The 17,045-nt window shown below is 39.6% G+C and overlaps 1 protein-coding gene across 1 annotated transcript; it reads left to right on the top strand.

The window, feature by feature from the left end:
* Positions 1-262: 262 nt before the first annotated feature.
* PCDH12 (protocadherin 12) lies at positions 263-16,906 on the top strand. Its single transcript, XM_073621047.1, has 4 exons — positions 263-3,416; positions 7,338-7,429; positions 8,783-8,937; positions 12,115-16,906. Exons 1-4 carry the CDS (start codon positions 510-512, stop codon positions 12,504-12,506), a joined length of 3,546 nt encoding a protein of 1,181 aa, XP_073477148.1. The 5' UTR covers positions 263-509; the 3' UTR covers positions 12,507-16,906.
* Positions 16,907-17,045: the final 139 nt, after the last annotated feature.

Genomic DNA, 17,045 nt, shown 5'->3' with positions numbered 1-17,045 from the left:
ATGGATTCTGTATCAGGACCCTGAGAATTTTTGTTATTGTTGGGGGGAATGAAGGCTTAACTGTTACATGACACATGATCAAGATATTAAGTGTTTTACAGCTGATTGAGGTTCTAGCTGGAGAATAAGAGGTTAAACAGAGCATTGTCCATTGACGACTTGTAGTTCCTTCCTCATCCCTCTTCCTGTAGGAGGATGGCTGGTTTCCCTGGGAAAACAAGCAACTCATAACTTTTTTGTCGCTCCTCCCCAACTTATTCTGCTTCTCTATTCTTTTCCAGCTTCCTACATAACCTTTTGTCTGGTCACGCCGTCGTGTGCAAATGTCAGCAGCCCTGACAGTGCTTACAGAACTAGTCTGTGCCATAGACTTCATGCCTTGGAGAACAAGATTACTTCAACAGGAGCTCCAATGTGAAAAGATAAAGAAGATTTTGAAGGCTTTCCACTAATCTCTTCTTCATATCTTCAATAAGGATACTTGCTGCAGGTTGGAAAACTTGTGAAATATGGCTCTGACATTAAGGGTCATTGAGCACCTCTTTAGTTTTCTACTACTTTGCTGCTTGCACAGAAGTTGTCAAAATTCAGTTTCTTTAATGGTGAGATTTCGCATCCAGGAGGAAGTACCCCTTGGCACAGTCATCGGACACATATCTGATGCATCAGGCTGGATAGAGGATATGAATGAAGAATACCAACTTATACAGGAGACCAACACTTTTCCAGTACAAGTGGGTTTGAAGAATGGATCTATAACCACCACAGATCGTTTAGATAGAGAGGAGCTTTGTAAGGTTCATGGGCGCTGCATCCTGTCTTTTAATGTTCTAGCAACCAAGGCCTTAGCTCTGGTCCATGTGGAAATTGAAGTCCTGGACATCAATGACAATGAGCCAATGTTTCCAAAAGCTGAACTAGATGTAGAGATCTCTGAAAGTGCTTCCCTACGTACTAGGATTCCACTTGACAGAGCTTGGGACCCTGATTTTGGCAGCAATGCTGTAAAGCTATATACTCTCTCTCCAAACGAACATTTCACCCTGGATATTATCTCCGGTTCTGATGGCGTAAAGCATCCCGAATTGGTGGTGGTGAAAGAACTGGACAGGGAGCTGCAGTCTTCTTTTGAGCTTGTTTTAACAGCATTAGATGGAGGATACCCACCAAAAAGTGGGACAAGACAGGTTAGGATTAATGTCTTGGACTCTAACGATAACAGCCCCATGTTTGAGGAAAGCTCTGTAATTTTAGAAATCTCAGAAGACACATCACCTGGTACACTTCTTATAAATCTCACAGCTACTGATCCAGATCAAGGTCCAAATGGGGAAATTGAGTTTTCATTTGGCAAACACACACCTCACCATGTTCTTAATATGTTTAGCATTGATCCCAAGTTAGGGGAAATATTTCTGAAACAGCCACTTGACTATGAAAGCAGACATTCCTATGAATTAGATGTGCAAGCAAAGGACTTAGGCCCTAATCCCATTCCTACTCATTGCAAGGTAGTCATTAAAGTTCTGGATATTAATGATAACACCCCTGATATTAAAGTCACATGGGCTTCTCCAGATTCTCCTGAGATCATTGTGTCTGAAGCTGTTCCCCTGGGCAGTTTTGTTGCTTTGGTTATGGCGAATGATCCAGATTCAGGCGCAAATGGGGATGTGCATTGTCACTTAGTTCAAGACCATGAACATTTTAGGCTTCAAAAAGCTAAAGGAAACAGCTATATACTAACAACCAATGTGATTCTGGACAGAGAAAAATGGGATGTGTATGACATAACAATCCAAGCCCAAGATCAAGGTGAACCATCTTTTACATCTAACAAATCCTTAAAAATTTTTGTTCGTGATGCCAATGACAATGCTCCAGTTTTTCAGAGGCCTAGATATGATGTTTCACTACATGAAAACAATAGTCCTTTCACTCATCTTCTCACTGTAAATGCTCAGGATGCTGACTTAGGTAAAAATGCAGAGGTTACCTACAAGATTATTGACTCTATTATTTCAGGGATACCACTATCAACTTTTGTCTCTGTCCATTCCAAAACAGGTGAAATTGTTGTGCTTAAGTCCATTGATTATGAAGAAATTAGGGAAATGCAATTCTTGGTGCAAGCAGAAGACAATGGTGACCCTCAACTCAGCAGTAATGCTTCTGTCAAGGTATTGGTAAGAGACCAAAATGATAATAGCCCATTAATTGTGCAACCTCAACTTAAGAAAGGCGGTGCCACCATCACCATCCTTGTGAATGCTGAAAGTGGATACTTTCTTTCTGCCTTAGAAGTTACCAGCTCAGAGGCCTTGGGATACACATCAGATGAGATTCTATCAGAAACAGCCAAACTTAACAAACACCCAATATTTCAAGTTATTGCCACCGATGCAGACTCAGATGAGAATGCTAGACTTGTCTACCATTTGTTGGATGACTACCTAGGCTTGTTTGCTATGGATGAACATCTTGGCTATATATATATAAACTCCAGCAATGCCAGCAATCTAATAGGTAGTGTCATAGACTTACAGGTCAATGTCAGAGACTGTGGAATTCCTTATCGGGAATCCAAAGCTCAACTATCAATTATGTTTAATAGCCACTTGGACCACTTGAAAAATTCAGCTAGCGAAACCAATGGCAACCAACTGAGCCTGTCTGTGGTAATTGTTATTTGCCTGGCTGTTCTTCTAGTTGTATGTCTCCTTATATTGGCTCTCATCATGTCCTTTTGTCGAGTAGACAGAAAGGACAATAGAGCATACAACTGCAGAGAGGAAGAATCTGCCTATAGGAAGCAGCCTAGAAGGCCTCAAAAGCAGATACAAAAGGCAGATATTCATGTAGTCCCTGTACTTAGAGGTCGGCAACAACCACAACCAGTGACACCAGTGGAAGAGGCCAAGTTGTTTCCTTTGCCAGATGAAGGAAAAGAAGTTCCAGGGGATCAAACTCTCCATACTCCTTTTCATCTCACACCTACACTATATCGCACACTAAGGCACCAACATAACCAGGAAATATTAAGTGAAGATACTACAGATTTAGAGCAGTCTTTCTCATTACCTCCCTCTGTGTGCCGAACATTACAATATCAGAGACAGAGAAGCTACTCTAGAGAGAACTTTGAAGACCCCAGTGGAACCCTTCCAGTCAGTAATAAAACCTTAAAGAACCCAGGTAGCCCTCAAATAAGAGTCCATGATAATTTCAGCCCTTCTGAACCCATAGTATACAATGGAGGCAACTTTTCTCCAGCTACTTCTCCTACGCTAAGAAGACAAAAGAATGTAGAACAGTCATCTAAAGAGCAGATCTTGAGAAGCCTGGTAAGACTATCGATGGTGGCATTAGCAGAGAAAGAAGGTGTGGATGTTACCATGCAGTCACCACATGTGCAGGTAAGCCTTTTTAATTAATTATTAATTGAACTTTATCTGTCTAGTTTTTCTTTAGTGTCCACATTTCTGCTGCTTACGTTTTCAATGACTATTACTACTTTTTTCAATGCACCTTGAATTCACCTGCTCCACTAGTATGTAGTACTATGTATAAATAATGCTTATAATCTATAGATGTATAGTGCATAAGAGAAATCATGATAAGGCTTTAAAGCTTTAAGCCACCACATTTAAATATGGCATGATTAAGGTGCATTTAAAGCCAAAGCTTAGTTGTTTTAGTCGGAGTAGGGTTTTTTCCTGTCAGTGTCCCCTTGAGAAGATTTCCCTTTACTTCCTGGCCCAGAGACACACCAAAAAGTGACACAAAATCTATCCAAAGTGAGGGTAAGTCCCCTCCTAGACAAATGTCAATGGGATAGTTATCCCTAGATTTCCCTAGCCTCATGTTCCTCTGAAATAATTTAGATTTTCAATCACTTTCTGTACACAAGACAATGGTCCACAGGACAAATAGAGAGGTTGAATCTCTGCCATAGAGATACATACAGAAAACAATATGACAAGGGATTTAACCTTTCCACACTCTGTCCACAACTGGCTTTGCATACACTTTAAGAAAAAAAAAAACCTTTGGTAAAAAAAATGATTGATTTCATGGGACACATACAATATATATTACATTACACTAGCTTGTTGATAAAGTCCTTCTCTCCCAATAGAGCTGCAGCTGGTGCAGTTACCTGTATGCAAAGTTATATTCCTCTGTATCACCCAGTATGTTTAGTCATTGCTGTTATCTTTTAATGTAACAAAAGATTCCTAGTACGTGAAGCTTAGCAGCACTGTGAATGGTGGTACATCCCAGCATACAAAGTTTAAGACCTACCTTGTGATTTGGGATCATTTCTCCCAAATTATAATACAGGCACATGCATTGCTATCTACATACTGTACTATAGTTTAACAAAGCCAGTGCATTTATTATAAGAGACAATGGTTGGTGAGCTTGCCTTTATGTATGCCATCTCTCCAATACAGCCTGAGTTATGTTTTACCAGTCTGGCTAAACTACTGCTTAAAAATGGATTTCCAAATAACATATTCATCAACTATACTATATTGTGTGCAGTTAATGGTTTCTGTGAGAAAACATTGTTTCTGTTCTTGATTAATGTTACATAATGATTATTTCTGTTAAAAAGTAACAAGTACTGAACAGATTTTCCATTCACTGCATCACACAATAAAGACTATATTTATTATATTATTCATCATAGATACCCTGGAGTTCTCTATGTCTTGAAATAATACATGAGACCAATACACAGTTTTCTTGCTAAAATTAGTTGTTAATATGAAGGTGTGCACTGGGCATGCTAGAGCCCATATGAAATAAATCTTTCGTGTTAGAAATATGGGGATTGCCAATGCTAACCTCCATTTAAAAATGCAACTTATCTAGCTAGATGGTCTGGCTTTACATACTGTATCTGTGACCATATGGTATACATTCATACATGCCACCTGTTTTTGTGGTCAAATCTGATAAAGATCAAAATATGTAATGGCAAAGGCTAATCCTTTAAAATAAAACACTTTCAAGTTTAGATAATGCTGCTCTTCTCACTACAGTGTTAAACACTACCCAGTGCTAAGCTAATCATTGACTTACAATGGCAAATTAGATGTGCATGTACAAACATACCACCATACCAGCTGTCTCATAAACATGGATGCTCTCTGCTTGCCCAAGCACACATGTTTATGTCAAAGAAATGAGGGAAGATGGATTGCAGGTAAACATCTCCAGGCACTGATATACAGTATCTCTGGGTAAAGAAAAGCGAACAGACCAGGTTTTAGCTGAGGGTGTCTGCTGTGATATTCTTGCATGAAACAGCTGAATAGGGTGATCATCATCTCATCCTTGCTGGTGTAGACACAGTGTACAGTATATAGCAGCAGATGACAGCAAGTAAGAACCTGGCCTTTTAGAACTAGAGGGCATCTCTAGAGACAAAACTCTCTTCTTGCCTTTTTGGCAGACAAAGCCTTTGCCCCCAACAATGATGTGCCGCATCGCACCAGTGACTAAAAGTGTGTCATTTATGGCAATAAAGATTACAGCTAGTATCTGCAGAAATTTGTCATATCTCAATATGCTATACCTAGCTGAGCTGAACATCTGGTGGAAGGACCTGTGTTTCTTGGAGCCCATTTATATCCTGTCCCTGCACTCCAGAGTATGCATCCAGGTGCTGCAGATGCTTCTGAATGATACCCAAAAAAAACATTTTCCATGGCAGATCAGTGTATCACATATGATATAGCTAGTTTGCTGCCAAATTAACACATACATTATTTAAGGAGGAAATAGGAAACTCTTCTGCATATTCTTTTAAAAAAAAAAGTTACTAATTAGAGCCAATGGTAAGTTGGCCGTTTTGTTTTTACAGAGAACAAGCTTAAATAATTTTTATCAGTACTAGATGATAGCAGGATCAAACTGGACCAGACTTTTATACTTCCTTTTCCTCCTAGGCCAACTTTCTTATGTCTTTATCTCCTAATTCAGTGACTGGCTAGAACTAGTACCACACATTTAATCACATACATAGGTTGGACTTGACGGACTTGTGTCTTTTTTCAACCTCACCTACTATGTAATTATGTAACATTGAGGATAATATATCACAGTTATACAAAGTGCACCCAGGCTGGGGACAAAGAGGCTGATGCAGACAATTTATCCTTAGAACGAAAAAAGAAGGGAAAACTCTTTTCCCTTTTTTACTAGCAGTTTGGTGTTAAGTGTCTGGACTCAGTTAGCAACCAGTTGAGTGTGTGGTTGGGTGTGCTACCCCAGGCAATTGTCTGTTCTGGCTATTCTGAAGTCTGCCCTTGGCTGAAGTCACTATAACTAACATCCCTGACCTTACCATTATCATTTCTGTCTGCATTTGTGGCAAACTATCCACTGTCATCTTAGTCAATCTGGCCATCCTAAGATCTAGGTTATATAGTCTGCCTACAAATAAAGGCCGGATTGCAAAAGGTAGCTAGAGTACGCCTACCATGTGAGAATCACGAAGGTTGTTACAGTTGACCATTCCTTTTTAAAATGCTAGTTTCCTGGTTGTTATGCTGTTGCCTTAATTACTTTCTTACTCTTTTCTGAATTCTGACTTCTCTAGCTGCATGCTTGTACTGGTTCAGTGACCCAAAAGCCTCACACAACCAGGCAACTATCATTGTCAGAAGCATTTCAGCAATGGCAGCCCACATATTTTTCTTGTGACAGTATACTTTAAATAAAGTTTTTATCTTTGTAATTCCTGTATTCATGTCTCACACATTTGAATGAAAAAAAGCAGAATATTGTGTATAAAACAAAATGCTGTATGACTAGAGGGCATATAATCAAATAAAATAAAACAGAATTACAGCCAATTATTTTTTGGATAGCAAGGTGCAAGATTAGAACCCCTAAAAAGGATTGGTTGCCTTTCCACTTCAATGGATCAAAGAAAAGTGATAACGCTGCGATATTTAATCAGATCTGTTCTTATGCAAACAGTAAGATCTGATCTTATGCAAACAGTAAGATCTGATCTTAGGCAAACAGTAAGGCTAATTACAGCTAATATAAAAACTGAGACAAGTCCTTATGGCATCATTAGACTGAAAGAGATGCCTTTTTCACAGAATATTTGAAAGCACTCTAGGTCTGCTCAGTCTTAAATTAGAATTAAATGGTCAAATTATTTCATACCTCTCATATTCCATTGCAAAATGAGAGGTAAAGATGACAGATTTTGAACGTTAAAATATAATATATACCACTAACATTACTCACTAGACAGTGATCTGCTTGTTCTCTCAGAACTAAGGACTTTTTATTTTGTTTCATCATTGCAGCAAATTTCTGAGCTTTTATCTCTGCTCCACCAAGGACAAGTTCACCCCAAGACACTTCACAGAGGAAACAAGTACTCGTCTAAGGCTGGCAGGTAACAATAAGTAATGGTAGTTAACTTGCTTCCAATTAGTAGATAGTGTCATATTCTGTCACTCTTTTCTGTAGAGGAAATCTCTGCTACACTAGATAATAGGTAACTTTCTGCCAAAAATAAACATTCCTTTCTAAGCCATCACCAATAAAACCTGTAAGTATCTATTCTAGATAATGTTTCAGAGAGTTTGACACTTTTCCACAGTTGCAAAGAAGAACCCAACAATTTTAAGTTCCTACTTTTATATAGAACTGGTACCTAGCAGGAGTGGAACTGTGGACAGCACACACAGGCCTGCCAGGGATTAAACTGCTCATAGTGCTGTCATTCTAGCTGCTTCACAAGATCATGGGTTTGGTGTAAGCATTGACCAAACCCTCTTCCTATTTCTTGATTGAGATATAGAACAGCTCAACAGTTGACATTTTTAATATATACATGTTCTTAACTCTAGAGACCACCAAGGTTTCTTGCCTTGAATGCTAGAGCATCCTCCTTTCTGGCTTTCACTAAGAGTTTTTCCCTCTCTATAACTGATCACAAATGGTGCTGCATGACCTAGGTCTTCTACCACTCATCAGGTGCTTTACCACACTGGTTTCCATTCTGAATGCGGCATAATGCTTTGCATTCACATTATTTCTCAACTCACGTCCAACCTATACACATCCAGATCTATTCCCTTGATGTGCACCTAAGAAAAAATTTTCCTAAAGACAGCAAAACCCAGTAATAAAAACAAATAACATTTTAAAAATATGTAAACAAACTAACAAACATTGATTTCACTTTGTTGCCCATTTTAAGGTTCAACTATGCCAGTGAATCCAGGATAGATAAAAGGTGATTCCCTAACTCTCAGGAGTCAGGAATTCTAACTCCATCTGTAAAAATCACCAAAAACACCATATTTTCACCTTTCTCCAACACATTATGCCAAAATGGCAAATTTTGATAACATTTTCCAATTTTTTGTTGAAGTTGCAGCATAGTAAAAATCTAAGTTTCATTCAACTCAACTTCTTATCCATGTTGCTTTCTATCCTAGAGTTTTAGTTCCCTGTAATCCACACCCATTACTTCCAGTGGGAACTGGGTTTGTTTGACATTTATAACCCATATTCTTTAATATTTATAGTTAATAATAACGATGATAACAATATTAGTCAAATAAATGTCCATTATTATTGATGGAGGTGGGCAGTAATAATTAAGCCTGACATCTGTTCATAGGCCCATTCTTTCACTACAGCTAAATATAAAAGTTATTAAATTGATCAATTTTGTAATCAGTTTAAAGACAAAAGAAAGCAAACCCCTATTTAACCATTACTTTCTGTTGATATTTAGAACTGCTGGGCAGGAGACTGATTGGCAAAGCACAAAGGACAGCGGCCATGGTGAGAGTGAAGCTGGAGATCTGGACTCTGAGCCAGGGGGTGACTTCTCTTCTAGCCCTAACTTCCTGGAAGACAATTTTGAGGCTCTTCTGGGCCCTAATGCAAGTAAGTGAAAATTATTGTGCAAAGTGATGGGATGTGTTTTCAGCTTTGGTGGTTGTTAAAAAACCTGTAAATAAACATAAAATTATTTGCATATGCCTTTCTAATTAACTGTAACTGCAGAAAATGGCTGATAAAATTGATTAGGGTTGCACTGATACCGTTTTTTATCGGCGAGTATGAGTACCGATACTTTCGGTCAAGTACTCGCCGATACTGAGTACCAATACTTTGCAGTGCAATTTGCATCAATAATTTAAAAAATTTGTGAAAAATCGCACTGCAAAAAATCGCATGCGACTTGAGCAGGAATTCGGTGTGATTCCTGTCCAAATTACATGTGTGTGTGTGTATAGAAAGGGAAAAGCAGCATCTAGTGGGCAGTTTATTAAAAATGTTAGCACTCATAGAACATATCTGGCAAATGCAAAATCTGCATATGTGTCCCGGTCCAGCCAACGATCATAAATCACAGCTGCTGGAGGTGCTCACAGGGCTGGAGAAGTTCTGGGACCCCTGGGGTATAGGGCAGATGTGATGTCAGCTTGGGGGCAGACCGCCTCTACTACTCCTCCAGTCCTGTGAGCACCTCCAGCGGCGGGGATTTACTATCATCGGCGGGACTGGGACACCTACAGTCAGGTCCATAAATGTTGGGACATCGACACAATTCTAATCTTTTTGGCTCTATACACCACCACAATGGATTTGAAATGAAACGAACAAGAGGTGCTTTAACTGCAGACTTTCAGCTTTAATTTGAGGGTATTTACATCCAAATCAGGTGAACGATGTAGGAATTACAACAGTTTGTATATGTGCCTCCCACTTTTTAAGGGACCAAAAGTAATGGGACAGGTTAACAATCATCCATCAAACTTTCACTTTTTAATACTTGGTTGCAAATCCTTTGCAATCAATTACAGCCTGAAGTCTGGAACGCAATAGACATCACCAGATGCTGGGTTTCATCCCTGGTGATGCTCTGCCAGGCCTCTACTGCAACTGCCTTCAGTTCCTGCTTGTTCTTGGGGCATTTTCCCTTCAGTTTTGTCTTCAGCAAGTGAAATGCATGCTCAATCGGATTCAGGTCAGGTGATTGACTTGGACATTGCATAATATTCCACTTCTTTCCCTTAAAAAACTCTTTGGTTGCTTTCACAGTATGCTTCGGGTCATTGTCCATCTGTACTGTGAAGCGCAGTCCAATGAGTTCTGAAGCATTTTGCTGAATATGAGCAGATAATATTGCCCGAAACACTTCAGAATTCATCCTGCTGCTTTTGTCAGCAGTTACATCATCAATAAATACAAGAGAACCAGTTCCATTGGCAGCCATACATGCCCACACCATGACACTACCACCACCATGCTTCACTGATGATGTGGTATGCTTTGGATCATGAGCAGTTCCTTTCCTTCTCCATACTCTTCTCCTCCCATCACTCTGGTAAAAGTTGATATTGGTCTCATCTGTCCATAGGATGTTGTTCCAGAACTGTGAAAGCTTTTTTAGATATTGTTTGGCAAACTCTAATCTGGCCTTCCTGTTTTTGAGGCTCACCAATGGTTTACATCTTGTGGTGAACCCTCTGTATTCACTCTGGTAAAGTCTTCTCTTGATTATTGACTTTGACACACATACACCTACCTCCTGGAGAGTGTTCTTGATCTGGCCAACTGTTGTGAAGGGTGTTTTCTTCACCAGGGAAAGAATTATTCGGTCATCCACCACAGTTGTTTTCCGTGGTCTTCCGGGTCTTTTGGTGTTGCTGAGCTCACCGGTGCGTTCTTTCTTTTTAAGGATGTTCCAAACAGTTGATTTGGCCACACCTAATTTTTGCTATCTCTCTGATGGGTTTGTTTTGTTTTTTCAGCCTAATGGTGGCTTGCTTCACTGATAGTGACAGCTCTTTGGATCTCATATTGAGAGTTGACAGCAACAGATTCCAAATGCAAATAGCACACTTGAAATGAACTCTGGACCTTTTATCTGCTCCTTGTAAATGGGATAAAGAGGGAATAACACACACCTGGCCATGGAACAGCTGAGCAGCTCATTGTCCTATTACTTTTGGTCCCTTAGAAAGTGGGGGGCACATATACAAACTGTTGTAATTCCTATACTGTTCACCTGATTTGGATGTAAATACCCTCAAATTAAAGCTGAAAGTCTGCAGTTAAAGCACATCTTGTTTGTTTCATTTCAAATCCATTGTGGTGGTGTAAAGAGCCAAAAAGATTAGAATTGCGTCGATGTCCCAATATTTATGGACCTGACTGTATGCAGATTTTGCATTTGGCCAGATTGCATGCTAGTCAAAACAAAAATCCTTGGTTCCTAATTGTTATGTATCAAGCTAACAAATCTCTGTGATAATAGTAGCAAAATTCAAAGCAAGCATATGCATTATTGCTAGCCAAAATCTGTTTAAGTCAGTACAGTTATGCTCATATTGGTACTATATTCCTTCCCCAAGTTCCAGACATAACTGCACAATTTTCCTAATTTACACACTGTTGTTTCTTTGAAATTAAACTCACCCAAAACAAAGACTTGCCCTAAAGCAAGCTTTTGATTTTCCCACGAATGGCGAAACAAGTTTTCTTGAAAAATCCCCCCATCCCCAGGAGTATATACCTAATTTTTCTTCACTACCACTTCACTACCACTTTGTTAAGTACTCAGAGCTGAAGGAAATATCTGACACTTCCAGGTATGGATAAACATGCCATTCACAGCATTTGACAGAACTGAACCAGAGCTGTCCAACATGGAGGCCATAGTCCTTTGCAAGCTAAGTCTCCAGTGACTGGTAGCTTACACAAGTCTTTTTTTCTCGGGGGCTGAATAGTGCAGTGGGGGAGTGAAAGAAAGGTAAGTATGTGCTGTTGGGGAGGTTGGCGTTTAAGTGAATTTGTGCATTATTCATTCACAGTAAAGCAGTAGGTTCACATTAAGTTACCTATGACAGTAAGATTGATAGTTCGTTGAATGATTTTTCTATGGTACACTATGGCAGTTGAAGCATAATTAATTAAGCTGTGAATGAATTCAAAGTTAATATAGCACTTATTAAGGCAGTAAAGAAATATGAAGTAAGGTTCTTTTAAATTAAGGAGCAAGAAATACACAATATATAAAGAGGTATGAATTAATGTTTTTTTCTTTAATGACAGGTTCAGAAGGCAACCGCTTGAGTGATCTTGACCCCGAATGGATTGCTCGGCTCTCTTTACCTTTGGCCAACAGCTACAAGGAGAATCTATTCACTCCCAATAATCAAATAGCTCTGGAGCCTCCAATATCAGCAACAGAGAAAGAAGATCTAAGAACCTTCCTAACATTTGGCAAGCTTACTGACGGTTCACAAGACAACAGATTGGCCAGCACCTTTCTCTCCGAAATGAGCACCCTCTTTGAAATGTTGTTGACACAGAAAGCCGAGTCACATGGGGATACAGATTCAGAGGTGCTAATGAGACTTTCTGGTAGCAGCAAGAGTTTGGGAATAGATAGTAGAAGGGATGGCACTAGGAACTTAATGGCAGATTATGAAAACCATCATTGACAACTGAGTTTCTAAAGTCATTCAATCATTCAGGCAGAAAGTTGACATGTTGCAGTGTTTTAGATGCATTTGATTGGTGGACTGGTTATGCTGCAGTCAGCGAGAACATGAAGCAACATTCCAGCACCGTTCACTAGTAACTTTGGAGTATTTTCATTGAGTTTTCTAAATAGGTAGAAGATGGCTGATCATAACAGAAGTTTATAATGTCTTTTATTTTCTGATGGTGCTAAATGTCCTCCACTTGACCACTAAAGCAAGAATATAAATATACAGCGCACGTTGATACATCAAATACTACTTTGAAAACCGTGTTTTTTTCTACAAAGGATCTTTATAACAATATTTTTATTCTAAGTATTTTTCAACAGAAGTATGACCAAACAGCCATTTGAACTGTCAATGAGGATGGCTGCAACCATATAATGCTATGTATAACCATTCACATAATCCTGCTATATAAGTAACTCATTTAATGCTGTAAAAATGGATGAACACTACACAAATAGGATGGAAATCATTACTGTAGATATATATGGAAAAACTCAAAATTCAAGGTCAAGTCTATTATTTTTTTAAATCTTTAAATTGATGTTTTATATCTGTTTTAATATGATTTGTTTAACAAATACATTTAAAACAGGGTGAACTTGTGACAAGGAAATCCCAGAGCATTCCAAGTCGAGAGTGGAACAGCATCTATTCGCTTTCAGATACCCTGTCGAATTGAAACTATCAGCTGTTAAGGAACTCCTCTGATTCATGTTATTGTGAGGTTGATGTACTAAAACTGGAGAGTGCAAAATCTGGTGCAGCTGTGAGTGGTAGGTAGCCAATCAGCTTCTAACTTCAGCTTGTTCAATTAAGCTATGAAGCTTAACCTGGAAGCTAATTGGTTTCTGTGAGCAAATGAAAGCTGATTATATGCTGCTGCAGAGGGGGGATTCGAATGAATCTATAGCTTTGCTATGCATGGGCAAAGCACAAGTTCACTTTAAAGAAAGCCTTTTGCCAATCTTAAAAAAACATAGCTGCCTCTAAAGACAAATAAAAAAGACATACCTGTCCTTCTGGCTGCCCATCAAATGCCATTCCATTGAACAGGAATTGCTGCAAGAAGTTTGTGCTAAAACCAATGCTTCAAGGAGTGTCCATCTCCAGTGTTCCTTAAAGTTTTTAGTGTCAATACAGGACACAGAGTACTGTGGGGACAATCCTAGAAGTTTTGGTTTCAGAAGAAACTTCACTCAGCAGTTTTTCTTCAATGGAGTAGTATTTGGCAGCGTAAGCAGCAGGACAGGTATTTACATTCTTCGTGTTTTATCTGAAGTTTGAGATTGGCAACTCCAAACTTTGTTCCTAATCTGCCAGAATCCACCCATATCACATCATCCATCTATTATATTTCAAATCAGCAAAAAACAGTACAATAATCCTTACCAAGAGTAGGTGGATTTATGCCAATGCCTGGAGCCCCATTTTTTTTCTTCTTCGCAAAATAGACCAATGGAAGGATCCAAAAGAGGAAAGGATTAACCACAAATAGCAGACTCGTGCCGTGTACACACGAGCGGAATGTCCGACAGAAAAAGTCCGACGGGAGCTTTTCATTGTATATGCCGATCGTGTGTATGCCCCATCGGACTTTTTACGTTGAAAATTCTGATGGACCTAGAAAGAGAACATGTTCTAAATTTTTCCGACGGAACCAATTCCTATCGGAAAACCACTCGTCTGTATGCTGTTCCAACATTCCAAAAACAACGCGTGCTCTGAAGCAAGTACGAGATGAAAGCTATTGGCTACTGGCTATTGAACTTCAGTTTTCTAGTCCCGTCGTACGTCACCGCGTTCTGAACGGTCAGAATTTGGTGTGACCGTGTGTATGCAAGACAGCTTGAGCAGAATTCCGTCGGAACTCCGTCGGAAAAACCTTCAGAGTTTATTCCGACGGGAAAACCGGTCGTGTGTACAGGGCATTAGTCTATCAGGATTGCTGCTTGAGCAATCTTGCAGTATATTTTGAAAAGTCATTAAATTTAGCTTATGGATCATATACAGAAATGTCCAATTACTGGATTCATATTTTTCCATATCTACATTTATTTGCGATTTTCACAGTATACAGTATATCACTTCATAATATCTTTTCAACTATGTGTATATTTTGGACTTCATGTGCTTTGTTTTTTTAAAGCATCTTTTGGTTGAAACTAGGATATAATGGTTTGCTTTGCTTCAAATTTCTTCACTCATAGCACTTAGTTTATCTATGACAAAAAAACAAAACAAATAAAAGCCAATTATAAAGCAAAAACAGTATGTTTAGTGAGGCAGGCCATAGACAGTGGCAATTTCTTTCCTGTAACCACGTGTTGCAAATAGAAATTTGCACGATTCCCTCATCAACACAGACAGTGTTGACAGGGGAATCGCTCCTGCCGAGCAATTGTCTTCTCTCGGCAGGAGTGGGTGGGTGAAGCCATCCCTGCTGGATGAAGATAGTGATTATCGCTATCGGCTATAGCATCCGAGAATGCGACAGGGTGGTTGTACCCAAGTTGATAGATCGATCAACTTGGTACACTCAGCCAGCTCAATAATGGCTCAAATCTCAGCCAGTTCCTGCTGAACCAGCTGAGATTCGAACCATGTATTCCCAGCATAAGGCTAGATTTAACATTTGGCCCTTTTTCCCAATCATCAGTAGACATACAGCCATTTCACAAAAATTATGTACAGATTGTGTCAGGTAACTTAGAAAGTTAAGATCTAGCTTGAAAGATGTATTTTCCCTTAAAGAAGAACTCAAAGCAAAATGTTTAATTATCCCATGCAGTGGGGCTGTGCCTTCACTGCATGGGTTAATTGCTTGTGTTGTCCAGGGGCGCAAGGAAAAGCTATACTCAGTACCAGGACAAGGCCATCCAGTGCCCAGGGCAAATATGCCAAACTGCACCCCCCCATTCCGTTAGGGTCAGGGCGCCCACATCCCTTCAATGAACCATTGCGCCCAGGGCAGCCACCCCTCCTGCCCACCCCTTGTCGAGGCCCTGGCTATACTTACTTGATCCTCCAGGAAAACAGCGCTCCCCCACATCCAGTGGTGCACTGTTCCTGCTGCCCCCATGTTCAAAGCCAGCCTATGGGTGTGATGATGTCAGGAACAGTCCACTGCATAAGACCGCTAGCGTGCGGGGGGGCAGGAGCGGTGGGAACCAGTCTTGCCACAGAGGATCAGCAGATTAGGTAAGTATATCTCCGCTCTCCTCACCCCTAGACAAAGATGAGCAGTTAACTCAAGCCCCACTGCATGGGAGAATAAACATTTTGCCCAAAGTTCTTCTTTAAAGGTTTGGCTATTTTGCATTGTTACAACTTGGACCAAAGTAACTATGTATGTGCCATACCTGAAAGATCCCCCTGGATGCTGGAAACCACTGTATAAGCACTGCTACTCCATTGATTGCCACTGGCTTCTGAGTCCAGCCACTCAGCTTTAAACAGATGCATCAGGTTTCATAGAAAAACTTGCCAAGATTATTGCCAGATTTAAATATAGGTAGCATTATCAGTTTTTTTTTTCCAGGAAAACAAATTGAAGTAATCTAGAGCAGCCACCAGCAATCAACTTTCACTGATTTGACAGTAAAAAAAAAAATCAGTTTGGTTTCTGCACATTTGATACTTCCAAATCTCCTACAGTTGTATTGAATAAGCGCCTCTAAATGTTTCAGCATTTTTTTACATATTGCAGGGAAGGGCAATGCCTGATACCTACAGTATTTATGAATAAAACCGACCATTCTATGCTGTAAGATCTGTGACGTGCTGGCAACCTTTGGCTCTAACAAGGCCCAGATTGAATATGGGTGAGTGACTGGCACAGTACATAGTCACTGTTTGTGGCTGGAAGGATGGATTGCCTACTCTGTTAGGCTCGGTTCACATTGCTGCTACTTGGGATCCGACTTGTGAGACCCCAAGTCGTGTGACATGTTAAGTCTCATGTTAAGCAATAAGAGCTGTCCTAATCAGCATCACTAAAGTCGCTTCAACTTTAGAAAAGGTTCCTGTACAACTTCTAGGCGACTTCTATCCAACTTCTATTCTATACTTCTATCAAAGTAGTACTCAATTCGCCAGGATCTCGCCTGACAAAGTTGCACCTCAGGTCATGGCAGTGTGAACCGAGCCTAAAATAACACTGCTATATAGTGTTTTCTGTTGAAAAGTATTCTTCATAGCCTGCAGCATCCTGAGGAAAAAGCTGAATTGTAATATAGTTTTTATTTATGTTATTTATCATTTGTGATGTTTTGTTTGAACTCTTTATTGTGTTTTTGAGAATGTTAAATTAGTTTAAAAAATTAAAGACGTCCTCTTTTCTGGTGTTTTTATTATGGAATCCTGTTCTTGGGTAATCTCAGAATTTGTCTCAGAGCACAGCAAACCAATTCATTTTCATAGATTACTCTAACATGCACCCCAAACTGGTTAAAACCTTCCTTTTTTTAATTTATTGTAACCATAATAATA

This window comes from Aquarana catesbeiana, linkage group LG03 (genome assembly GCF_042186555.1).
Source record: "Aquarana catesbeiana isolate 2022-GZ linkage group LG03, ASM4218655v1, whole genome shotgun sequence".
Classification (NCBI taxonomy): Eukaryota; Metazoa; Chordata; class Amphibia; order Anura; family Ranidae; genus Aquarana; species Aquarana catesbeiana.
Note: the sequence above shows the minus strand (reverse complement) of the source record. Positions and strands in the feature narration are given on the sequence as shown.

What these genes read in the sequence shown, in the direction of transcription:
- PCDH12 (XM_073621047.1), top strand. Translation starts at nt 510, where the DNA reads ATGGCTCTGACATTAAGGGTCATTGAGCACCTCTTTAGTTTTCTACTA. An exon ending in TACTCGTCTAAGGCTGGCAG is followed by an intron (nt 7,430 to 8,782) that starts GTAACAATAAGT and finishes GTTGATATTTAG; the next exon opens with AACTGCTGGGCAGGAGACTG. An exon ending in TCTTCTGGGCCCTAATGCAA is followed by an intron (nt 8,938 to 12,114) that starts GTAAGTGAAAAT and finishes CTTTAATGACAG; the next exon opens with GTTCAGAAGGCAACCGCTTG.